Genomic DNA, 23,072 nt, shown 5'->3' with positions numbered 1-23,072 from the left:
TGTTTTATAGTTGTCAAGACCAGACAGTGAGGTTGTTACTGTGTTTTATAGTTGTCAAGACCAGACAGAGAGGTTGTTACTGTGTGTGTTTTATAGTTGTCAAGACCAGGCAGTGAGGTTGTTACTGTGTTTTATAGTTGTCAAGACCAGACAGTGAGGTTGTTACTATGTTTTATAGTTGTCAAGACCAGACAGTGAGGTTGTTACTGTGTGTTTTATAGTTGTCAAGACCAGACAGTGAGGTTGTTACTGTGTGTTTTATAGTTGTCAAGACCAGACAGTGAGGTTGTTACTGTGTGTTTTATAGTTGTCAAGACCAGACAGTGAGGTTGTTACTGTGTTTTATAGTTGTCAAGACCAGACAGTGAGGTTGTTACTGTGTTTTATAGTTGTCAAGACCAGACAGTGAGGTTGTTACTGTGTTTTATAGTTGTCAAGACCAGACAGTGAGGTTGTTACTGTGTGTTTTATAGTTGTCAAGACCAGGCAGTGAGGTTGTTACTGTGTTTTATAGTTGTCAAGACCAGACAGTGAGGTTGTTACTGTGTGTTTTATAGTTGTCAAGACCAGACAGTGAGGTTGTTACTGTGTTTTATAGTTGTCAAGACCAGACAGTGAGGTTGTTACTGTGTTTTATAGTTGTCAAGACCAGACAGTGAGGTTGTTACTGTGTTTTATAGTTGTCAAGACCAGACAGTGAGGTTGTTACTGTGTGTTTTATAGTTGTCAAGACCAGACAGTGAGGTTGTTACTGTGTTTTATAGTTGTCAAGACCAGACAGTGAGGTTGTTACTGTGTTTTATAGTTGTCAAGACCAGACAGTGAGGTTGTTACTGTGTTTTATAGTTGTCAAGACCAGACAGAGAGGTTGTTACTGTGTTTTATAGTTGTCAAGACCAGACAGTGAGGTTGTTACTGTGTTTTATAGTTGTCAAGACCAGACAGTGAGGTTGTTACTGTGTGTTTTATAGTTGTCAAGACCAGACAGTGAGGTTGTTACTGTGTTTTATAGTTGTCAAGACCAGACAGTGAGGTTGTTACTGTGTGTTTTATAGTTGTTAAGACCAGACAGTGAGGTTGTTACTGTGTTTTATAGTTGTCAAGACCAGACAGTGAGGTTGTTACTGTGTTTTATAGTTGTCAAGACCAGACAGTGAGGTTGTTACTGTGTGTTTTATATTTGTCAAGACCAGGCAGTGAGGTTGTTACTGTGTTTTATAGTTGTCAAGACCAGACAGTGAGGTTGTTACTGTGTGTTTTATAGTTGTCAAGACCAGACAGTGAGGTTGTTAATGTGTTTTATAGTTGTCAAGACCAGACAGTGAGGTTGTTACTGTGTTTTATAGTTGTCAAGACCAGACAGAGAGGTTGTTACTGTGTGTGTTTTATAGTTGTCAAGACCAGACAGTGAGGTTGTTACTGTGTGTTTTATAGTTGTCAAGACCAGACAGTGAGGTTGTTACTGTGTGTTTTATAGTTGTCAAGACCAGACAGTGAGGTTGTTACTGTGTGTTTTATAGTTGGCAAGACCAGACAGTGAGGTTGTTACTGTGTTTTATAGTTGTCAAGACCAGACAGTGAGGTTGTTACTGTGTTTTATAGTTGTCAAGACCAGACAGTGAGGTTGTTACTGTGTTTTATAGTTGTCAAGACCAGACAGTGAGGTTGTTACTGTGTTTTATAGTTGTCAAGACCAGACAGTGAGGTTGTTACTGTGTTTTATAGGTGTCAAGACCAGACAGTGAGGTTGTTACTGTGTTTTATAGTTGTCAAGACCAGACAGCGAGGTTGTTACTGTGTTTTATAGTTGTCAAGACCAGGCAGTGAGGTTGTTACTGTGTTTTATAGTTGTCAAGACCAGACAGTGAGGTTGTTACTGTGTTTTATAGGTGTCAAGACCAGACAGTGAGGTTGTTACTGTGTTTTATAGTTGTCAAGACCAGACAGTGAGGTTGTTACTGTGTTTTATAGTTGTCAAGACCAGACAGTGAGGTTGTTACTGTGTTTTATAGTTGTCAAGACCAGACAGTGAGGTTGTTACTGTGTGTTTTATATTTGTCAAGACCAGGCAGTGAGGTTGTTACTGTGTTTTATAGTTGTCAAGACCAGACAGTGTGGTTGTTACTGTGTGTTTTATAGTTGTCAAGACCAGACAGTGAGGTTGTTAATGTGTTTTATAGTTGTCAAGACCAGACAGTGAGGTTGTTACTGTGTTTTATAGTTGTCAAGACCAGACAGAGAGGTTGTTACTGTGTGTGTTTTATAGTTGTCAAGACCAGACAGTGAGGTTGTTACTGTGTGTTTTATAGTTGTCAAGACCAGACAGTGAGGTTGTTACTGTGTGTTTTATAGTTGTCAAGACCAGACAGTGAGGTTGTTACTGTGTGTTTTATAGTTGGCAAGACCAGACAGTGAGGTTGTTACTGTGTTTTATAGTTCTCAAGACCAGACAGCGAGGTTGTTACTGTGTTTTATAGTTGTCAAGACCAGGCAGTGAGGTTGTTACTGTGTTTTATAGTTGTCAAGACCAGACAGGGAGGTTGTTACTGTGTTTTATATTTGTCAAGACCAGACAGTGAGGTTGTTACTGTGTTTTATAGTTGTCAAGACCAGACAGTGAGGTTGTTACTGTGTGTTTTATAGTTGTCAAGACCAGACAGTGAGGTTGTTACTGTGTGTTTTATAGTTGTCAAGACCAGACAGTGAGGTTGTTACTGTGTTTTATAGTTGTCAAGACCAGACAGTGAGGTTGTTACTGTGTGTTTTATAGTTGTCAAGACCAGACAGTGAGGTTGTTACTGTGTGTTTTATAGTTGTCAAGACCAGACAGTGAGGTTGTTACGTGTGTTTTATAGTTGTCAAGACCAGACAGTGAGGTTGTTACTGTGTATTTTATAGTTGTCAAGACCAGACAGTGAGGTTGTTACTGTGTTTTATAGTTGTCAAGACCAGACAGTGAGGTTGTTACTGTGTGTTTTATAGTTGTCAAGACCAGACAGTGAGGTTGTTACTGTGTTTTATAGTTGTCAAGACCAGACAGTGAGGTTGTTACTGTGTTTTTATAGTTGTCAAGACCAGGCAGTGAGGTTGTTACTGTGTTTTATAGTTGTCAAGACCAGACAGTGAGGTTGTTACGTGTGTTTTATAGTTGTCAAGACCAGACAGTGAGGTTGTTACTGTGTGTTTTATAGTTGTCAAGACCAGACAGTGAGGTTGTTACTGTGTTTTATAGTTGTCAAGACCAGACAGTGAGGTTGTTACTGTGTGTTTTATAGTTGTCAAGACCAGACAGTGAGGTTGTTACTGTGTGTTTTATAGTTGTCAAGACCAGACAGTGAGGTTGTTACTGTGTGTTTTATAGTTGGCAAGACCAGACAGTGAGGTTGTTACTGTGTGTTTTATAGTTGTCAAGACCAGACAGTGAGGTTGTTACGTGTGTTTTATAGTTGTCAAGACCAGACAGTGAGGTTGTTACTGTTGTTTTATAGTTGTCAAGACCAGACAGTGAGGTTGTTACTGTGTTTTATAGTTGTCAAGACCAGACAGTGTGGTTGTTACTGTGTTTTATAGTTGTCAAGACCAGACAGTGAGGTTGTTACTGTGTTTTATAGTTGTCAAGACCAGGCAGTGAGGTTGTTACTGTGTTTTATAGTTGTCAAGACCAGACAGTGAGGTTGTTACTGTGTTTTATAGTTGTCAAGACCAGACAGTGAGGTTGTTACTGTGTTTTATAGTTGTCAAGACCAGACAGTGAGGTTGTTACTGTGTTTTATAGTTGTCAAGACCAGACAGTGAGGTTGTTACTATGTTTTATAGTTGTCAAGACCAGACAGTGAGGTTGTTACTGTGTGTTTTATAGTTGTCAAGACCAGGCAGTGAGGTTGTTACTGTGTTTTATAGTTGTCAAGACCAGACAGTGAGGTTGTTACTGTGTGTTTTATAGTTGTCAAGACCAGACAGTGAGGTTGTTACTGTGTTTTATAGTTGTCAAGACCAGACAGTGAGGTTGTTACTGTGTTTTATAGTTGTCAAGACCAGACAGAGAGGTTGTTACTGTGTGTGTTTTATAGTTGTCAAGACCAGACAGTGAGGTTGTTACTGTGTGTTTTATAGTTGTCAAGACCAGACAGTGAGGTTGTTACTGTGTGTTTTATAGTTGTCAAGACCAGACAGTGAGGTTGTTACTGTGTGTTTTATAGTTGTCAAGACCAGACAGTGAGGTTGTTACTGTGTTTTATAGTTGTCAAGACCAGACAGCGAGGTTGTTACTGTGTTTTATAGTTGTCAAGACCAGGCAGTGAGGTTGTTACTGTGTTTTATAGTTGTCAAGACCAGACAGTGAGGTTGTTACTGTGTTTTATAGTTGTCAAGACCAGACAGTGAGGTTGTTACTGTGTGTTTTATAGTTGTCAAGACCAGACAGTGAGGTTGTTACTGTGTGTTTTATAGTTGTCAAGACCAGACAGTGAGGTTGTTACTGTGTTTTTATAGTTGTCAAGACCAGACAGTGAGGTTGTTACTGTGTGTTTTATAGTTGTCAAGACCAGACAGTGAGGTTGTTACTGTGTTTTATAGTTGTCAAGACCAGACAGTGAGGTTGTTACTGTGTGTTTTATAGTTGTCAAGACCAGACAGTGAGGTTGTTACTGTGTTTTATAGTTGTCAAGACCAGACAGTGAGGTTGTTACTGTGTGTTTTATAGTTGTCAAGACCAGACAGTGAGGTTGTTACTGTGTTTTATAGTTGTCAAGACCAGACAGTGAGGTTGTTACGTGTGTTTTATAGTTGTCAAGACCAGACAGTGAGGTTGTTACTGTGTGTTTTATAGTTGTCAAGACCAGACAGTGAGGTTGTTACTGTGTTTTATAGTTGTCAAGACCAGACAGTGAGGTTGTTACTGTGTGTTTTATAGTTGTCAAGACCAGGCAGTGAGGTTGTTACTGTGTTTTATAGTTGTCAAGACCAGACAGTGAGGTTGTTACTGTGTTTTATAGTTGTCAAGACCAGACAGTGAGGTTGTTACTGTGTTTTATAGTTGTCAAGACCAGACAGTGAGGTTGTTACTGTGTTTTATAGTTGTCAAGACCAGGCAGTGAGGTTGTTACTGTGTTTTATAGTTGTCAAGACCAGACAGTGAGGTTGTTACTGTGTGTTTTATAGTTGTCAAGACCAGGCAGTGAGGTTGTTACTGTGTTTTATAGTTGTCAAGACCAGACAGTGAGGTTGTTACTGTGTGTTTTATAGTTGTCAAGACCAGACAGTGAGGTTGTTAATGTGTTTTATAGTTGTCAAGACCAGACAGTGAGGTTGTTACTGTGTTTTATAGTTGTCAAGACCAGACAGAGAGGTTGTTACTGTGTGTGTTTTATAGTTGTCAAGACCAGGCAGTGAGGTTGTTACTGTGTGTTTTATAGTTGTCAAGACCAGACAGTGAGGTTGTTACTGTGTGTTTTATAGTTGTCAAGACCAGACAGTGAGGTTGTTACTGTGTTTTATAGTTGTCAAGACCAGACAGTGAGGTTGTTACTGTGTTTTATATTTGTCAAGACCAGACAGTGAGGTTGTTACTGTGTTTTATAGTTGTCAAGACCAGACAGTGAGGTTGTTACTGTGTGTTTTATAGTTGTCAAGACCAGACAGTGAGGTTGTTACTGTGTTTTATAGTTGTCAAGACCAGACAGTGAGGTTGTTACGTGTGTTTTATAGTTGTCAAGACCAGACAGTGAGGTTGTTACTGTGTTTTATAGTTGTCAAGACCAGACAGTGAGGTTGTTACTGTGTTTTATAGTTGTCAAGACCAGACAGTGAGGTTGTTACGTGTGTTTTATAGTTGTCAAGACCAGACAGTGAGGTTGTTACTGTGTGTTTTATAGTTGTCAAGACCAGACAGTGAGGTTGTTACTGTGTTTTATAGTTGTCAAGACCAGACAGTGAGGTTGTTACTGTGTTTTATAGTTGTCAAGACCAGACAGTGAGGTTGTTACTGTGTGTTTTATAGTTGTCAAGACCAGACAGTGAGGTTGTTACTGTGTGTTTTATAGTTGTCAAGACCAGACAGTGAGGTTGTTACTGTGTTTTATAGTTGTCAAGACCAGACAGTGAGGTTGTTACTGTGTGTTTTATAGTTGTCAAGACCAGACAGTGAGGTTGTTACGTGTGTTTTATAGTTGTCAAGACCAGACAGTGAGGTTGTTACTGTGTTTTATAGTTGTCAAGACCAGACAGCGAGGTTGTTACTGTGTTTTATAGTTGTCAAGACCAGACAGTGAGGTTGTGTACTGTGTGTGTTTATAGTTGTCAAGACCAGACAGTGTAGGTTGTGTACTGTGTGTGTTTATAGTTGCTTTCAAAAGACCAGACAGTGAGGTGTGTGTGTACTGTGTGTTGTTTATAGTTGTCAAGGGGACCAGGTGTGTACAGTGTAGGTGTGTGTACTGTGTAGGTTTTATAGTTGTAAGGTGTGTGTGACCAGGTGTGACAGTGTAGGTGTGTGTACTGTGTAGGTGTGTGTACTGTGTAGTGTGTCTGGAAGGGGACTGTGCAGTGTGTGTGACAGTGTGTGTACTGTGTAGGTGTGTGTTTAGTTGTGTGTAGGTGTGTCTCCTCCCTCTGATAGTGTATATTGTATGCGTGTGTGTTTGGTCCAGGTGTGTAGCTGTGTTAGGGGACCTAATCCCTGTGAGAGGCAGACATTACTGGGAGGTGGAACTGGAGGAGGACACAGAGTACAGGATTGGAGTGGCCTATGAAGATACTCAGAGAAACTCCTACCTGGGAGGAACAAATACGTCCTGGTGCATGAGACATGTCCTCACCCCATCCAGGTGAGAAACCCTAACCTTTAACCCCTAACCTAACCTATCACTAACTCTTACCTGGGAGGAGCCAACACATCCTGGTGCATGAGACATGTCCTCACCCCATCCAGGTGAGAAACCCTAACCTTTAACCCCTAACCTATCACTAACTCTTACCTGGGAGGAGCCAACACATCCTAGTGCATGAGACATGTCCTCACCCCATCCAGGTGAGAAACCCTAACCTTTAACCCCTAACCTATCACTAACTCCTACCTGGGAGGAGCCAACACGTCCTGGTGCATGGTCCCTAACCCTAGCTTAATGTCCACATCCCTGTTCAACCCTAAACTCAACCCGTCCTGGTGAGAATCCCTAACGTTAACCTAACCCCTAACCCCCTAACCCTCTAACCCCCTAACCCTCTAACCCCCTAACCTAGCTATCACTAACTGTTACCGGGAAGGAACCAACCTGCCCTCCCTCCCTCCCTCCCTCCCTCCCTCCCTCCCTCCCTCCCTCCCTCCCTCCCTCCCTCCCTCCAGGTAACGGACTGCTGTGATAGGTTACACAAGCGATTCTCAACCTGTTGTAATTTTTATTTTATTTATTTCACCTTCATTTAACCAGGTAGGCCAGTTGAGAGCAAGTTCTCATTTACAACTGCGACCTGGCCAAGATAAAGCAAAGCAGTGTGACACAAACAACACAGAGTTACACATGGAATAAACAAACGTACAGTCAATAATACAATAGAAAAGTCTATATACAGTGTGTGCAAATGAGGTAGGATAAGGGGGTGAGGCAATAAATAGGCCGTAGTGGCGAAGTACAATTTAGCAATTAAACACTGGAGTGATAGATGTGCAGAAGATGAATGTGCAAGTAGAGATACTGGGGTGCAAAGGAGCAACAACAAAAAAAGAACAATATGGGGATGAGGTAGTTGGATGGGCTGTTTACAGATGGGCTATTTACAGGTGCAATGATCTGTGAGCTGCTCTGACAGCTGGTGCTTAAAGCTAGTGAGGGAGATATGAGTCTCCAGCTTCAGAGATTTTTGCAGTTCGTTCCAGTCATTGGCAGCAGAGAACTGGAAGGAAAGGCGGCCAAAGGAAGAATTGGCTTTGGGGGTGACCAGAGAGATATACCTGCTGGAGCGCGTGCTACTGGTGGGTGCTGCTATGGTGACCAGTGAGCTGAGATAACGTGGGGCTTTGCCTAGCAAAAACGTATAGATGACCTGGAGCCAGTGGGTTTGGCGACGAATATGAAGTGAGGGCCAGCCAACGAGAGCATACAGGTCGCAGTGGTGGGTAGTATATGGGGCTTTGGTGACAAAACGAATGTCACTGTGATAGACTGCATCCAATTTGCTGAGTAGAGTGTTGGAGGCTATTTTGTAAATGGCATCGCCGAAGCCAAGGATCGGTAGGATAGTCAGTTTTACGATTGTTTGTTTTAGCCCCACACAATCCCACCTGAATAACCTAATGGAGGTCCAGAGAAGCAGTTGATAGTTGAATCCGGCGTGTGAGTGCTGGTTTGAAACTCAAGTCTGCACAGACTGAGGCCCCCAATACACTACAATCACAACATTTTGATAGTCCTCAAACAGGGCCTTTCACCTGACTACTGGACAGACTGGGAGTTGGTAAACACTGTTCTAGAGGGCTGACTCCTGGCAGTGCTTTAAATTCAGCTGACTACTGGCAGTGCTTTAAATTCAGCTGACTACTGGCGGTGCTTTAAATTCAGCTGACTACTGGACAGACTGGGAATTGTTAAACACTGTTCTAGAGGGCTGACTCCTGGCGGTGTTTTAAATTCAGCTGACTACTGGACAGACTGGGAGTTGGCAAACACTGTTCTAGAGGGCTAACTCCTGGCGGTGCTTTAAATTCAGCTGACTACTGGACAGACTGGGAGTTGTTAAACAATGTTCTAGAGGGCTGACTCCTGGCGGTGTTTTAAATTCAGCTGACTACTGGACAGACTGGGAGTTGTTAAACACTGTTCTAGAGGGCTGACTCCTGGCGGTGTTTTAAATTCAGCTGACTACTGGACAGACTGGGAGTTGTTAAACACTGTTCTAGAGGGCTGACTCCTGGCGGTGTTTTAAATTCAGCTGACTACTGGACAGACTGGGAGTTGGCAAACACTGTTCTAGAGGGCTGACTCCTGGCGGTGTTTTAAATTCAGCTGACTACTGGACAGACTGGGAGTTGTTAAACACTGTTCTAGAGGGCTGACTCCTGGCGGTGTTTTAAATTCTGCTGACTACTGGACAGACTGGGAGTTGTTAAACACTGTTCTAGAGGGCTGACTCCTGGCGGTGCTTTAAATTCAGCTGACTCACCACTACCACTGCATGGCTTCCCAGAGGGAGATGTATGCTTATCTTCCCACAGGGTCCACCATTACCACACACTGTCTGAAAAGTAGGCCAGCCAAGGAGATTTTTGGTCGTTAAAATATCTCTCCCCTTCCTGAAGCGCTTGGCTCGCTTCTTCTCACATTTCGCCTCCTAAACCTTTTCTGAGGCAGAAGTGACAAGTCAAGTTTTTTTTATTCTTGTGAAAAAGCACATAGAATAGAATACCGTTGCCTTATAGCTGCTGTTGCCATAGCAACTCTACTATTCCTGGCACTAAACAGGACTGTGGAACTCTCTCTTTACTAGGAGATCATTCACTGAGACATCTCAACACGGAACACACCACCACCACCACCATCAAAGTGTGTGAGAGAAGAGAGAGAGAGGGAGAGATAGATAGAGAAGGGACAGAGAGAGAGTACCTACTGCCTACGCAGAACCTGACAATACACACTTCTCATATCCCCTGCTAATCCTCTCTTTAGCAGTAAAAGGGTTTTATTTGGCCCAGTGACAGTGTTGGGTTGAGGATGTACATACCGTCTCCCCATGGTACTGTTAGTTTAAGATACAGTGTTGGGTTGAGGATGTACTCACCATGGTACTGTTAGTTTAAGATACAGTGTTGGGTTGAGGATGTACTCACCATGGTACTGTTAGTTTAAGATACAGTGTTGGGTTGAGGATGTACTCACCATGGTACTGTTAGTTTAAGATACAGTGTTGGGTTGAGGATGTACTCACCATGGTACTGTTAGTTTAAGATACAGTGTTGGGTTGAGGATGTACTCACCATGGTACTGTTAGTTTAAGATACAGTGTTGGGTTGAGGATGTACTCACCATGGTACTGTTAGTTTAAGATACAGTGTTGGGTTGAGGATGTACTCACCATGGTACTGTTAGTTTAAGATACAGTGTTGGGTTGAGGATGTACTCACCATGGTACTGTTAGTTTAAGATACAGTGTTGGGTTGAGGATGTACTCACCATGGTACTGTTAGTTTAAGATACAGTGTTGGGTTGAGGATGTACTCACCATGGTACTGTTAGTTTAAGATACAGTGTTGGGTTGAGGATGTACTCACCATGGTACTGTTAGTTTAAGATACAGTGTTGGGTTGAGGATGTACTCACCATGGTACTGTTAGTTTAAGATACAGTGTTGGGTTGAGGATGTACTCACCATGGTACTGTTAGTTTAAGATACAGGTTCAACACCATTTGATTCCTGCATCAAGGGTCTCATGTAGTAATTTACTGTAACATTATTGGTCCGGTTTCATAGCGTTGGGACCAGGAAGCCTAAGGGTTTGTTTCCCTGACAGAGATTAAGACTAGGCCTGAACTAAAAGGTCATGTTCAAGTGAGATTCTCAATTGATAATGATGTTTTGTCCAGGACTAGTCTAATCTGTATCCGGGAAAACCATCCAGGAATCTTTTAACTGTATGTCGCTTTAAAGCGTCTGCTAAAAATGATTGTATCGTTACTTATGTTATATTATCACAGCACAGACATACATGTTATGAATGAGTTAAGTGTAAGTCACATAACATTGTATGGTCTTAATGACATCAGTCTCCCCCTTCCTCCTCTCTTCCATTCCATCTCCATACAGACGCAAGTACGACTTCCTGTCACATTCTTCTTCTTCTTCTATATCCTGTACACTCAGTGGCCAGTTTATTAGGTACCACCCATCTAATACCAGGTCGGACCCTTTTCCGCCACGGCCATGTGACTCACTGTCTGTAGGAGAGAACCATTTTTGTGAACGTGGTGGTGTACCTAATAAACTGGCCACTGAGTGTATATAGAAGTATGATGTGTAACAAGTCAAATAGAATCATCACTTTCTAAATGACATCATTACTTCCATTCTGTTTCTCCTTCCTCCCCACCGCCATTCTGTCTCCCCCTTCCTCCATTCTGTCATCTCCTTTCCTCCATTCTGCCTCCCCCTTCCTCCCCTATTCTGCCTCCCCTCTGTCTCCCCCTTCCTCCCCTCTGTCTCCCCCTTCCTCCTCTCCGTCTCCCCCTTCCTCCATTCTGCCTCCCCCTTCCTCCATTCTGTCTCCCCCTTCCTCCCCTCCAGACACAAGTATGAGTTCCTCCACAGCGGCTGGAGCCCAGACATCCGGATAACGTTGAACCCTGTGAGGATAGGGCTCAGTCTGAACTATGAGAGAGGGATCCTGTCCTTCTTCAACGTAGACCTGGAACAACACCTCCACACCTTCTACTGTAGCTTCCTACACTACGTTCATCCCTGCTTTGCTCTGGACAACCCCGGTGCGCTCACTGTTCGCACTGGGGTAGAGGCACCGCAGTATGTCCACTTGGTCTGAGCTTACCTACCACGATGTACATTAAAAACACACAGAATACAGGTGTATTGTCCATGGAAACGTCTTTCTGTTGTCTGTTTTTTATTCTAACCCTCTGGACAACACTGCATGGTAGTGCAAAATTATACTATAAAAACATGTTTATGACCCTTTTGTGTAAGTGGATTATTAACAACCATATCTGAATAAAAACATTTATTTCAGTGGTTTAGACCAGGGTTTGCTAAACTGATGCCCCCCGGGTACAGTTTTTTTACCCAAGGACTACACAGCTGATTCAAATAACACTGTTACAGACTAACATGATGAAACCCTGGACTGGACTATCACAACACTGTTACAGACTAACATGATGAAACCCTGGACTGGACTACCACAACACTGTTACAGACTAACATGATGAAACCCTGGACTGGACTACCACAACACTGTTACAGACTAACATGATGAAACCCTGGACTGGACTATCACAACACTGTTACAGACTAACATGATGAAACCCTGGACTGGACTATCACAACACTGTTACAGACTAACATGATGAAACCCTGGACTGGATCATCACAACACTGTTACAGACTAACATGATGAAACCCTGGACTACCACAACACTGTTACAGACTAACATGATGAAACCCTGGACTGGACTATCACAACACTGTTACAGACTAACATGATGAAACCCTGGACTGGATCATCACAACACTGTTACAGACTAACATGATGAAACCCTGGACTGGACTATCACAACACTGTTACAGACTAACATGATGAAACCCTGGACTGGATCACCACAACACTGTTACAGACTAACATGATGAAACCCTGGACTGGACTACCACAACACTGTTACAGACTAACATGATGAAACCCTGGACTGGACTATCACAACACTGTTACAGACTAACATGATGAAACCCTGGACTGGACTATCACAACACTGTTACAGACTAACATGATGAAACCCTGGACTGGACTATCACAACACTGTTACAGACTAACATGATGAAACCCTGGACTGGATCATCACAACACTGTTACAGACTAACATGATGAAACCCTGGACTACCACAACACTGTTACAGACTAACATGATGAAACCCTGGACTGGACTATCACAACACTGTTACAGACTAACATGATGAAACCCTGGACTGGATCATCACAACACTGTTACAGACTAACATGATGAAACCCTGGACTGGACTATCACAACACTGTTACAGACTAACATGATGAAACCCTGGACTGGACTATCACAACACTGTTACAGACTAACATGATGAAACCCTGGACTGGACTACCACAACACTGTTACAGACTAACATGATGAAACCCTGGACTGGACTATCACAACACTGTTACAGACTAACATGATGAAACCCTGGACTGGACTACCACAACACTGTTACAGACTAACATGATGAAACCCTGGACTGGACTATCACAACACTGTTACAGACTAACATGATGAAACCCTGGACTGGACTACCACAACACTGTTACAGACTAACATGATGAAACCCTGGACTGGACTATCACAACACTATTAAACAAACAAGACGATGGTTGTTTCCAAATCCATTTATTAAAGTATTCCATGGGAACAGATTCACACCATTTTCCATTATATACAATATAACAGTAATAATCAGTGAATTCGTGTACAGCGGGCTCGGTCGGTCGTGGAGCGGGCTCGGGCGTGGATGGACAACCGCATATGCTTTTTCCGATTTGAAATAAAAATGACCTTTTCAAATGAAAACTGTCTTTAATAATTATAATAATACAAAGTAGCTTTGTTTTTGGGGGCAGGGCCGTAGCAATGCAACACTCTGTCCAGTAGTCGATGACAGTAATAGCAGAGCTAGCTAGACTTGGGCTGAACACGGCAACCCAGCGTCTAAGTGGAATGAGGACACTTTAGGGTGGGGCTGATGGGATTAGTGAAGGGTATGAGTTACAGTCTTACTGCTAGGAGTCCTCTCCTTCATCAGAAGAATCCCCACCGTAGGGTACTAGGCATGAAGTGTCCAATACCCTACCTCCATAGGGCACTAAACCTGAAGGGTTCTCCACTACCTTCATCTTCTTCACCTCCTGAGGAAAATCTGTAGAAAACAAAGACAGACAGCAAGACAGAGAGAGACAGCGAGACAGAGAGACAGCAAAACAAGAGGAGCCCAGCCCATGTTTGAGTTGGTTGGATTGATCCACAGCCAGTCAGAGCAGAGGGATCACAGACACCAGATGAGATAGACCCATGTTAGGTAGCAGCAGGTCCAGGAGACATGTGGAGAGAGAACAAGGGGAAGACAAAGAACACATACAGGAAGTGACAGTTAGCATGGCTTAGCCAATCACAGAGGAGCTCGAACAGATTGTCTGTCTCCATTACTCCACTACTGAGGGGAGAAGCCATCTTTGAAAACACCACTCAACTTCATCATGGTCAAAAAGTCTGCCCATTCAGGCATCAAGTACAGTGAAGTATGTTCCCAGTAAGAAGCGTACCCTGTGATGCAGGGGTGCTGGGTGGTAGACTGGGTGGGACCTCTCTGGGTATCTTGTGTGCCACAGGGCTGAGGGTGCTGGGTGGTAGACTGGGTGGGACCACTGGTACTGCTGTCTCTCTGTGTCTCTTTTGTGCCACAGGGCCAGGGGCCAGACTCACAGGGAGAGGAGGTGGCATCAACACCCTACAGACAGAGACAAAAAAAACAGGTGGAGAAACATCAGAGGCTTCATTTAGGGCTGTGTTCAGTAGGAGCAAAATGTACGAAAACAACCCAAAACTGATCTGAATGTGTAACAAGAAACAATGGTTCTCTTTTATTCCCGTTGTGCCCTTTTGAACACGACCCCGGTGGCAGCAACATTCTGGGCAAAACCAGAAACATTGTTAGAGATTTAGAGCAGAGATCAATGTAGAAACCTTTCAGCTCCTTGTCCTGGCTCTTCCTCTCTCTGAGCTGGAGGTAGAGGAGGAGACTTCTCTCTCACCGGGGCCTCAGGTGAGCTGCTGGCAGGCTGAGAGAGAGAGAGAGACAGGTAGGACTGTTAGCAGAAGATCACTGAGCACTGTTTGAATTCCTAAAACCAAAAAAACCAAACACTTTCTGCAATTGGAGTAACCACTGAGCTAACACATCTGGGTTGGGGACAGCTTTTACTGATTTTGTTTAGCCAGGTTATTCAGTTGACAAGCCATTCTTTTAAATCATTCTCTTGCATATTTCAGCAGTTTTAGCTCCGTCTCACCTGAGAAGCCTGCTCATCCTCAGTCTTTTCCTGGAAGCGTCGTTTAGGACTTCCTGCCCCTGCCTGAGGGGAGCTGGATGACGACAGGTCACTCTCTGTCTGGTCACTGCACCCAGGGTCCTGAGACACCAAGGTCAAACCCAAACAACAGTTAGTCTAATCCCAGGGCCATCAATACACCTGGTTAGTCCTGCCCTTAAAATGGTGTACAACTTCATCAATACATCTGGTTAGCCCTTATAATGGTGTACTTCATCAATACATCTGGTTAGTCCTTATAATGGTGTCCCTCATCAATACATCTGGTTAGCCCTTATAATGGTGTCCCTCATCAATACATCTGGTTAGCCCTTATAATGGTGTCCCTCATCAATACATCTGGTTAGCCCTTATAATGGTGTCCCTCATCAATACATCTGGTTAGCCCTTATAATGGTGTCCCTCATCAATACACCTGGTTAGTCCTTATAATGGTGTACAACTTCATCAATACATCTGGTTTGCCCTTATAATGGTGTCCCTCATCAATACATCTGGTTAGCCCTTATAATGGTGTCCCTCCTCAATACATCTGGTTAGCCCTTATAATGGTGTCCCTCATCAATACATCTGGTTAGCCCTTATAATGGTGTCCCTCATCAATACACCTGGTTAGTCCTGCCCTTAAAATGGTGTACAACTTCATCAATACATCTGGTTTGCCCTTAAAATGGTGTACAACTTCATCAATACACCTGGTTAGTCCTTATAATGGTGTACTTCATCAATACATCTGGTTAGTCCTTATAATGGTGTCCCTCATCAATACATCTGGTTAGCCCTTATAATGGTGTACAACTTCATCAATACATCTGGTTAGTCCTTATAATGGTGTACAACTTCATCAATACATCTGGTTAGCCCTTATAATGGTGTCCCTCATCAATACATCTGGTTTGCCCTTATAATGGTGTCCCTCGTCAATACATCTGGTTTGCCCTTATAATGGTGTCCCTCGTCAATACATCTGGTTTGCCCTTATAATGGTGTCCCTCATCAATACATCTGGTTAGTCCTTATAATGGTGTCCCTCATCAATACATCTGGTTAGTCCTTATAATGGTGTACAACTTCATCAATACATCTGGTTAGTCCTTATAATGGTGTACAACTTCATCAATAGATCTGGTTAGTCCTTATAATGGTGTACAACTTCATCAATACATCTGGTTAGTCCTTATAATGGTGTACAACTTCATCAATACATCTGGTTTGCCCTTATAATGGTGTACAACAATCTCCTGGCTGCTACTAACTAATGAAACTGATACAGACAGTTTCTAAACTGATGTCCTGACTTCAATTTTCAGGTGAGAAGCCTTTTCTTCTATCTTATGAGTGTCATGGTGTTGTCTGTTCTAAACAACTGATCCCCGTCCTGAATCCTATTTGGACAACCCACCCATGTTCCTGTCAATACATACCTGTACTGGTTTCCTAGCCACTACGTACTACTAGGCCGAGGTACTGGTTTCCTAGCCACTACGTAGAACTAGGCCGAGGTACTGGTTCCCTAGCCACTACGTAGAACTAGGCCGAGGTACTGGTTCCCTAGCCACTACGTAGAACTAGGCCGAGGTACTGGTTCCCTAGCCACTACGTAGAACTAGGCCGAGGTACTGGTTCCCTAGCCACTACGTAGAACTAGGCCGAGGTACTGGTTCCCTAGCCACTCACGTAGAACTAGGCCGAGGTACTGGTTCCCTAGCCACTACGTAGAACTAGGCCGAGGTACTGGTTCCCTAGCCACCACGTAGAACTAGGCCGAGGTACTGGTTCCCTAGCCACCACGTAGAACTAGGCCGAGGTACTGGTTCCCTAGCCACTACGTAGAACTAGGCCGAGGTACTGGTTCCCTAGCCACTACGTAGAACTAGGCCGAGGTACTGGTTCCCTAGCCACTACGTAGAACTAGGCCGAGGTACTGGTTTCCTAGCCACTAACGTACCTGTAATAGGTTGAGGTATGGTTTCCTAGCCACTACGTACCTGTAATAGGTCGAGGTATGGTTTCCTAGCCACTACGTACCTGTAATAGGTCGAGGTATGGTTTCCTAGCCACTACGTACTAGGTCGACGTATGGTTTCCTAGCCACTACGTACCTGTAATAGGTATGCGTGTGTCTTCCTGGGACAGACAGGATACTGAACCATAGCCTGAGAAGATGGAGGGTTTGTCGACAGGTTAGATTGACTGGGCTGACCACTAGCAGCACTAGTCCAATAGCCAGAGGGTCCTGGCGGTGTGGGATAGCTGGTAGAGGCAGCATAGCCCCCAGCCAGCCCGTTACACCCTGGGTAACCACTGCTGCTGCTGTACCAGCCCTGGCTAGAGTAAGAGCTATTAGCTGGGTATCCATGAGCTGGGTGTGCTGAAAGGGAAGTATAGGAGATCAGGGTTAATGGATGTGATTGAAGAGGTTGTCATTCACAGACAGGGTTGTTGTCTGTCTGACTGTTCTGTTTGTTGTTGTGCCACTAGAGACAGAAAGAGATTCATTTACCACTGTAGCTAGTTGTGTCTGTGGTTTAAACAAACATAGGAAGTGATTTACTGGAAGGGAAACGTTCTGGTCATTCTATAATATTCAAGTAAATGAGTAGGGCCAGGAGTTTCTCTGTCCACGTAACCTGGATGGTCAATTCACCTGATCAGGAAAACTCCTGGGCCCATATTCATAAAATGTCTTGGAGTAAGAATGCTGATCTAGGATCAGGTGCCCCCTTGTCCATTCAAATCCAAAACTGATTCTAGATCAGCACTCAGTACTCAGAGGCGCTTTATGAATACGGACCCTGGTTCTGTGACTGTGGTATTTTAGTTAGTTCTGGTGTGTGAGAGAGAGAAGAGACTTACGTTGGGTGGAGCCGGTGGCTGTGTAGATGGACACCATGCGGCTATGTTCAGCTCTCACCTGGACAACAGACACAGAGGGAACAGGATGACAACACTCAACTCTAACAAAAGGGAAGTGAATCATGTTTAGAGTAAGCAGAGGAAGAAATCCTGTGAAATAGGTCTCAGACAAGCAGGTATATCAATAACACACGTTTAATCCCACAACATGCATGGTATAAAAACGCAGAGTGAGTTGTAGAGCATGGTAGAGAACTCAACGGTTAAGTCTGTACTGGTTCTGGATGTGAGTAGGTGCAGAGCACCGTAGACCTATGTCTGTAGGTCAGATGGTTCACTCTACTGTTTCCTATAGGAGGTGGGTATCAGTGACAACTACACACTTCAATAGTTTCACCTTCTTTAACCTCCATCATGGGGCGTGTTCATTAGGGCACGCAAATGGAAAACGTTTTACAACAGAAAACAGTTAGTCCAGGAAGTCCCTCCTTGTTTCAGTCAGTTTTCCTCTGTTTGGTGCCCAATGAACACGACCCAGTTCAAATAAACGTGATCATGTACATTGGAGTCATTTAGCATACGCTCTCATCTACACTGTCTGCTTCCCTTGCTGTGTATCAAATCACATTTTATTGGTCACATACACATGGTTAGCAGATGTTAATGCGAGTGTAGTGAAATGCTTGTGCTTCTAGTTCCGACAGTGCAGTAATATCTAACAAGTCATCTGAGAGAAACACTTTATTGACTTACAGTTTCCAACAGGCTCTCTGTGAGTTTCTTGGCAGCTTCCAGCCCCGTGGAGTAGGGATGGCTACAAGAAAAGACAACAGTGTTGAAATGGAATGAAACCGACAACAACAACCCACCACCACAGCAGGGAACAACTACAGGAGGAAAGAAACTATTTCAGACCCTACGAGACGAACAGATGGTTCACCAAACATCCAGGAGAGAGCAGCAGGACTGACAGCTAGCCAACGTGTGGTGAGCAGTCTTCTGAATGCATACGAGTGAGTTGTAGAGCATGGTAGAGAACTCAACGGTTAAGTCTGTACTGGTTCTGGATGTGAGTAGGTGCAGAGCACCGTAGACCTATGTCTGTAGGTCAGATGGTTCACTCTACTGTTTCCTATAGGAGGTGGGTATCAGTGACAACTACACACTTCAATAGTTTCACCTTCTTTAACCTCCAAATAGTTCACATGGCTTTTGTACTCATCACAGGTTGGTGTATATTGATGAGTCCACCCTCCAATGAAAATTGTCTCAATGCAACTTGCATGACTCTAATTTCAGGGTCTGTTAAGCCCTTATAGGCTGAATCAGGGTCTGTTAAGCCCTTATAGGCTGGAGAAATAAAGGTGTTTGACCCGGAAGTAAAAATCACTGTTACCTGATGTAGACGTAGAGTGGTTCGAAGGACTCCCGTCGTGAGGCCTGCTCTATGTACCCTGAGCCTTTCCCCCTGAGGAACACTCTGGCTCCTGTCTCTGTCTGGATGTGTCCCAGGTACATCCCTCCAGGACCCTCCACCTTCTCGTTCACATTGAACGAGGGCAGGGACTGGTCCAGACCCACAAAAATCTTGACGTGCACAAAACTCTTGACAGGGAGAGATGACAGTTACATTTGGATAATCCTGGGTCAGATCAACACATAGTTCAACCACCACATTACAAACAGACAACAGGAAGCAGTAGAGTAGGGAGCTGGTCGATGTCTGAACTGCTAACTTTTTAATCCAACTAAATGACTAGCTAGAAAACAGTGTTGTGAGCAGCAGCAGTAACCGTGGTGTCTGGAGACCAGCTGTGTTACTCTAGGAGGTGGGTATCAGTGAAGGTCACATGGTCTCAACTGGCCTCACCTTCTATTACCTCCAGCTATGGGGCATGGGGATGATTGCAAACTGAAAAACATTTCCCTGCTGCAAAATTGTGAAAACCCAAAGTTCCTGTGGTTTTTAGAAATCCCAGTTAGAGGATTCCCAGAATTGGGAGGGAATAAGGAGGGAGGGAATCGTCCAAGCAGGATTTCTTAAAAACCGTTCATGGAAAAATTCTGTGAGGACCAGGGACCCCTGTATCTACCCCTTGGTGTGGCGCGGCGGGCCGGTGTCCATGTGGCACGGGAGGGTTGACACTAGGCATCCTGGGTAGGTGTGGATGGGGGGCAGCCATGGGGCGAGGGGGCTGGGGGTAGAGCGGCAGGGGGGGTATGACGGGTCTCAGCTGGGATCCTAATGCTGCAGCTGTCCTCAACACATCCTCAGAGATGATCTCCTTTATCCTCAGCACTGCCTCTGTAAGACAACACAGGGAATAGATAGACAAGGGGACTTGGAAGAAATATGGGAATAATATACTGAGAAAAACAACAGCCAGTTAACCAAACCAACCCACGGTCATCTTCTGAGATGTGTGGTCTTGACTAGGTTGTGTAATTTACAGGATCTGAGGACAATAAAGTATCTAATGAAACTGTAGACGGGAGAGTTATAGAAATTCTACTTACTATTGACCTCCTCTTGGCTCTTCCCCTGGACGTGTAAATACAAAGGCCTTTCTCTAAATAAGAAGAGTCGGTTAGATCTCCACATGGTCAGAGTCAACTACAGATACACACAGTAACATCAACTGCATACATACACTCCTTTTCCATGGGACTTCTCTGCACTGGTCATGTAGTGGCCTCTGGTTGAGACTACTGCACCGCTGAACTGACGAATCTGAAACAAAGAGAAACGTTTCAGTATTAGTTGGGGCCACGAATATATAAAATGTATGTACACACGTCTTCTAAATAGAATATATTAGATATATATTATACAGAAAGGGTTGCGATTCAGGCCGATTGATGGTATCCACCCCCTTTTCATTCCTATAGGAGGAAAGGTCCAAGGTTTGTCCCCAATGCATTTTAAGAAGGAGCCAAGTGGAGACGATGCAAGAGAAGAATCACCTCTTCCTGTGTTTTTCCTTTGGTGAGCAGGTTTCTGCTGTTGATGGGCACATCGTTGATATCCACCTCTGTCACCACAGTCTCGTCTCCACTAGTGGCAGCCGACATACACGCAGGGATCTGTGGGCAACACGTTTCATATGAATCCACATACAAACATTAAATAACTAAAGTCATGGTGGTCATACAATATCATGCAGTTAGGTCAGTGTTTAACCCTCCTGGGAAGCCACCCAGGTTCCAGGCTTTAGATCCTACTAAAGGCCCTATTTGGTTGAGTCAGGTTTGTTAGTACTGAGCTGGATCAAAAGCCAGGGAATCACGGTGTGCAGAAGGACTAACACTGAGTTAGAGAGACTGCCTAGACTGTTGTGAGCAGCAGCAGTAACCGTGGTGTCTGGAAACCAGGGTGGTTCTCTCTGCTGTGTTACTCTAGGAGGTGGGTATCAGTGAAGGTCACATGGGCTCAACTGGCCTCACCTTCTATTACCTCCAGCTATAGGACATGGCTACATTATATTATGTGGTTGAAAACAATGACAATTATCACTCTCCCTGTTCTCAGAGACAAGTTGCACCACCTAAGGAAACCATTCTAGTCTGTGGCTTGAGCCTCTTATGACTGGCCAGGTGAACCCTTAGGACTGGATTAAACGCCTGCACAGTGATTCCTCAGGACCAGGACAGAGTAAGAGAAAGGTACATTAACCCTTTCCCTCTCACCTTGCCAGGTAGTGGTGGAGGAACCATCAGTTTTCCCTTGGCCATCAGCATAGCGTTGATCTTAGCAGCCATAGCAGCAGCCATCTCCACACCTCCCCCCTGTGCTGCTGGCATGTCCCCCTGCAATGTCTGGGGCACCATGGGACCAGCTACAGGGTGCTGGGCTGATTGAGGAGTCGTAGTGGACGATGTGCAGGTCTGGGCAGATGAAGCGAAGCCTTGCATGACGTCTACCCTAGTTTTGGGCTGAGCAGGCTGATCCCATCTGCTGCTACTGGTTAGGCACCTGGATCCATTATGATGGAGAGAAATGAGAGACAATTCAACATCAAGTGGCTTGAAACAATAACTGAACTGGGATGCTCTCCATATTGAGATTAGACATCTTATCCAACAGTTTGGGGCTAATTTGCCCGGTTGCCTATCATTTCATCTAACTCAAGATCATTTTGTTGGGCGGGGTTCGAGGGCTAGCTTGTGTTTGCAAGTTAGTTAGCGTAACACTAGTCGCGAATGCGCCGCTTGCCAACATTAGTGTTCGTAGAGTTAGTAGGCCTCGGCATTCTCTTAAACTATTCTGGCCTGTTCCTCTACAAATCATTTATCTTGGAGGGTAGTATCAGCAGGTAACCACAACTTTAGAGAGACCGCTTTCTTGACCCTCCACTAACTAGCGATATGTTAGGTGTCTTGTTAACGACGTTAGACAATTAAACTTAGCCAGAAACCGGTGTTGTTAACTAACGTTAGCTAGTTCACGTTAGCTCAATTAGCATACCGTTTTTTTAGCAACGTTAGCACGGATCAACTTGACTGCTATGGTAAAAACAAGAATCTACGACTGTGGCTTGGTCATCAATTTCGGATAAACCTTTACGAAATATTCTAGTTATAATGAATTGTACTTTCATACAGTGGAATAAGAACGTCATCTAGCTGTAAAACCAGCAACCGCCGCTAACGTAACTGTACTAAGTTAGGTAGCTAACATGTTAGCACGAAGCTAAAAAGAAAATACGTGTTCTTGCGTCCGTAACTTATTCAGAATATAAAAGTAAATGGTACTAAATAAAAAGTGTAACTTACGGTGTCTGCCCAGTCATCCCAGAAGACATAGCTAGCACCGTTGAATTAGCAGAGGAATGTGTGTCCTAGCTAGCTACTATACTCAGCCTTGCACACGTCCTCATTCCACGGGACTCCGGTCCGGTCGTAAAGGCAGTCGCCCGCCAACGTCGTCGTACAGAGCAGTGTGGATTTCCGTCACGCTCGTAATGAAAATACCCCGGGAACTTCACACTACCCTCTACTGCATAACACCAGAGCAAAGTCAAAGAAAAACGGACAAATCTTTCTTCTTCCTGTGGCTTTCCGACAGACTAGACGCTATGTTGCGTATTGCTGCCTTTCACAGTTTGGAAAGGGCATTGCACATTTGTTCATGTTTTTATTTATTTATAAAAATATAGTTGTTGCATAAGTACTTACCCTGGTTGTTTAGGCAAGCCTAAATTAATTCAGAATTACAACGTGGCTTAACAAATCACATAATACATTCTACGGACATGATTTCTGAATGACTACTCTTCCTCTGTCCCCCATATGTACAACATCTGTTTGGCACCTCAGTGAAGTTTAGAATTTCAAGCACAGATTAAACTACAAAGACCAGGGAGCTCCATAAAGAAGGGCAGTGATTGGTAGA

At 44.0% G+C, this 23,072-nt stretch overlaps 2 protein-coding genes across 2 annotated transcripts; one reads left to right on the top strand and one right to left on the bottom strand.

The window, feature by feature from the left end:
• Positions 1-6,649: 6,649 nt before the first annotated feature.
• On the top strand, positions 6,650-11,584 carry LOC106594546 (fibronectin type III and SPRY domain-containing protein 2-like). The gene is made up of 2 exons (XM_045708774.1): positions 6,650-6,824; positions 11,272-11,584. Exons 1-2 carry the CDS (start codon positions 6,799-6,801, stop codon positions 11,522-11,524), a joined length of 279 nt encoding a protein of 92 aa, XP_045564730.1. The 5' UTR covers positions 6,650-6,798; the 3' UTR covers positions 11,525-11,584.
• Positions 11,585-13,093: 1,509 nt separating this feature from the next.
• LOC106587918 (KH homology domain-containing protein 4) lies at positions 13,094-22,775 on the bottom strand. The gene is made up of 14 exons (XM_045708772.1): positions 22,454-22,775; positions 21,368-21,653; positions 20,645-20,764; positions 20,332-20,411; positions 20,198-20,250; positions 19,774-19,985; positions 19,077-19,285; positions 18,434-18,494; positions 17,681-17,738; positions 16,927-17,195; positions 14,786-14,905; positions 14,460-14,554; positions 14,039-14,223; positions 13,094-13,635 (listed from the first exon to the last, which is right to left on the bottom strand). The coding sequence occupies exons 1-14, from the start codon at positions 22,480-22,482 to the stop codon at positions 13,499-13,501; spliced, it is 1,914 nt and encodes a 637-aa protein (XP_045564728.1). The 5' UTR covers positions 22,483-22,775; the 3' UTR covers positions 13,094-13,498.
• Positions 22,776-23,072: the final 297 nt, after the last annotated feature.

This window comes from Salmo salar, chromosome ssa26 (assembly GCF_905237065.1).
Source record: "Salmo salar chromosome ssa26, Ssal_v3.1, whole genome shotgun sequence".
NCBI lineage: Eukaryota > Metazoa > Chordata > Actinopteri > Salmoniformes > Salmonidae > Salmo > Salmo salar.
Note: the sequence above shows the minus strand (reverse complement) of the source record. Positions and strands in the feature narration are given on the sequence as shown.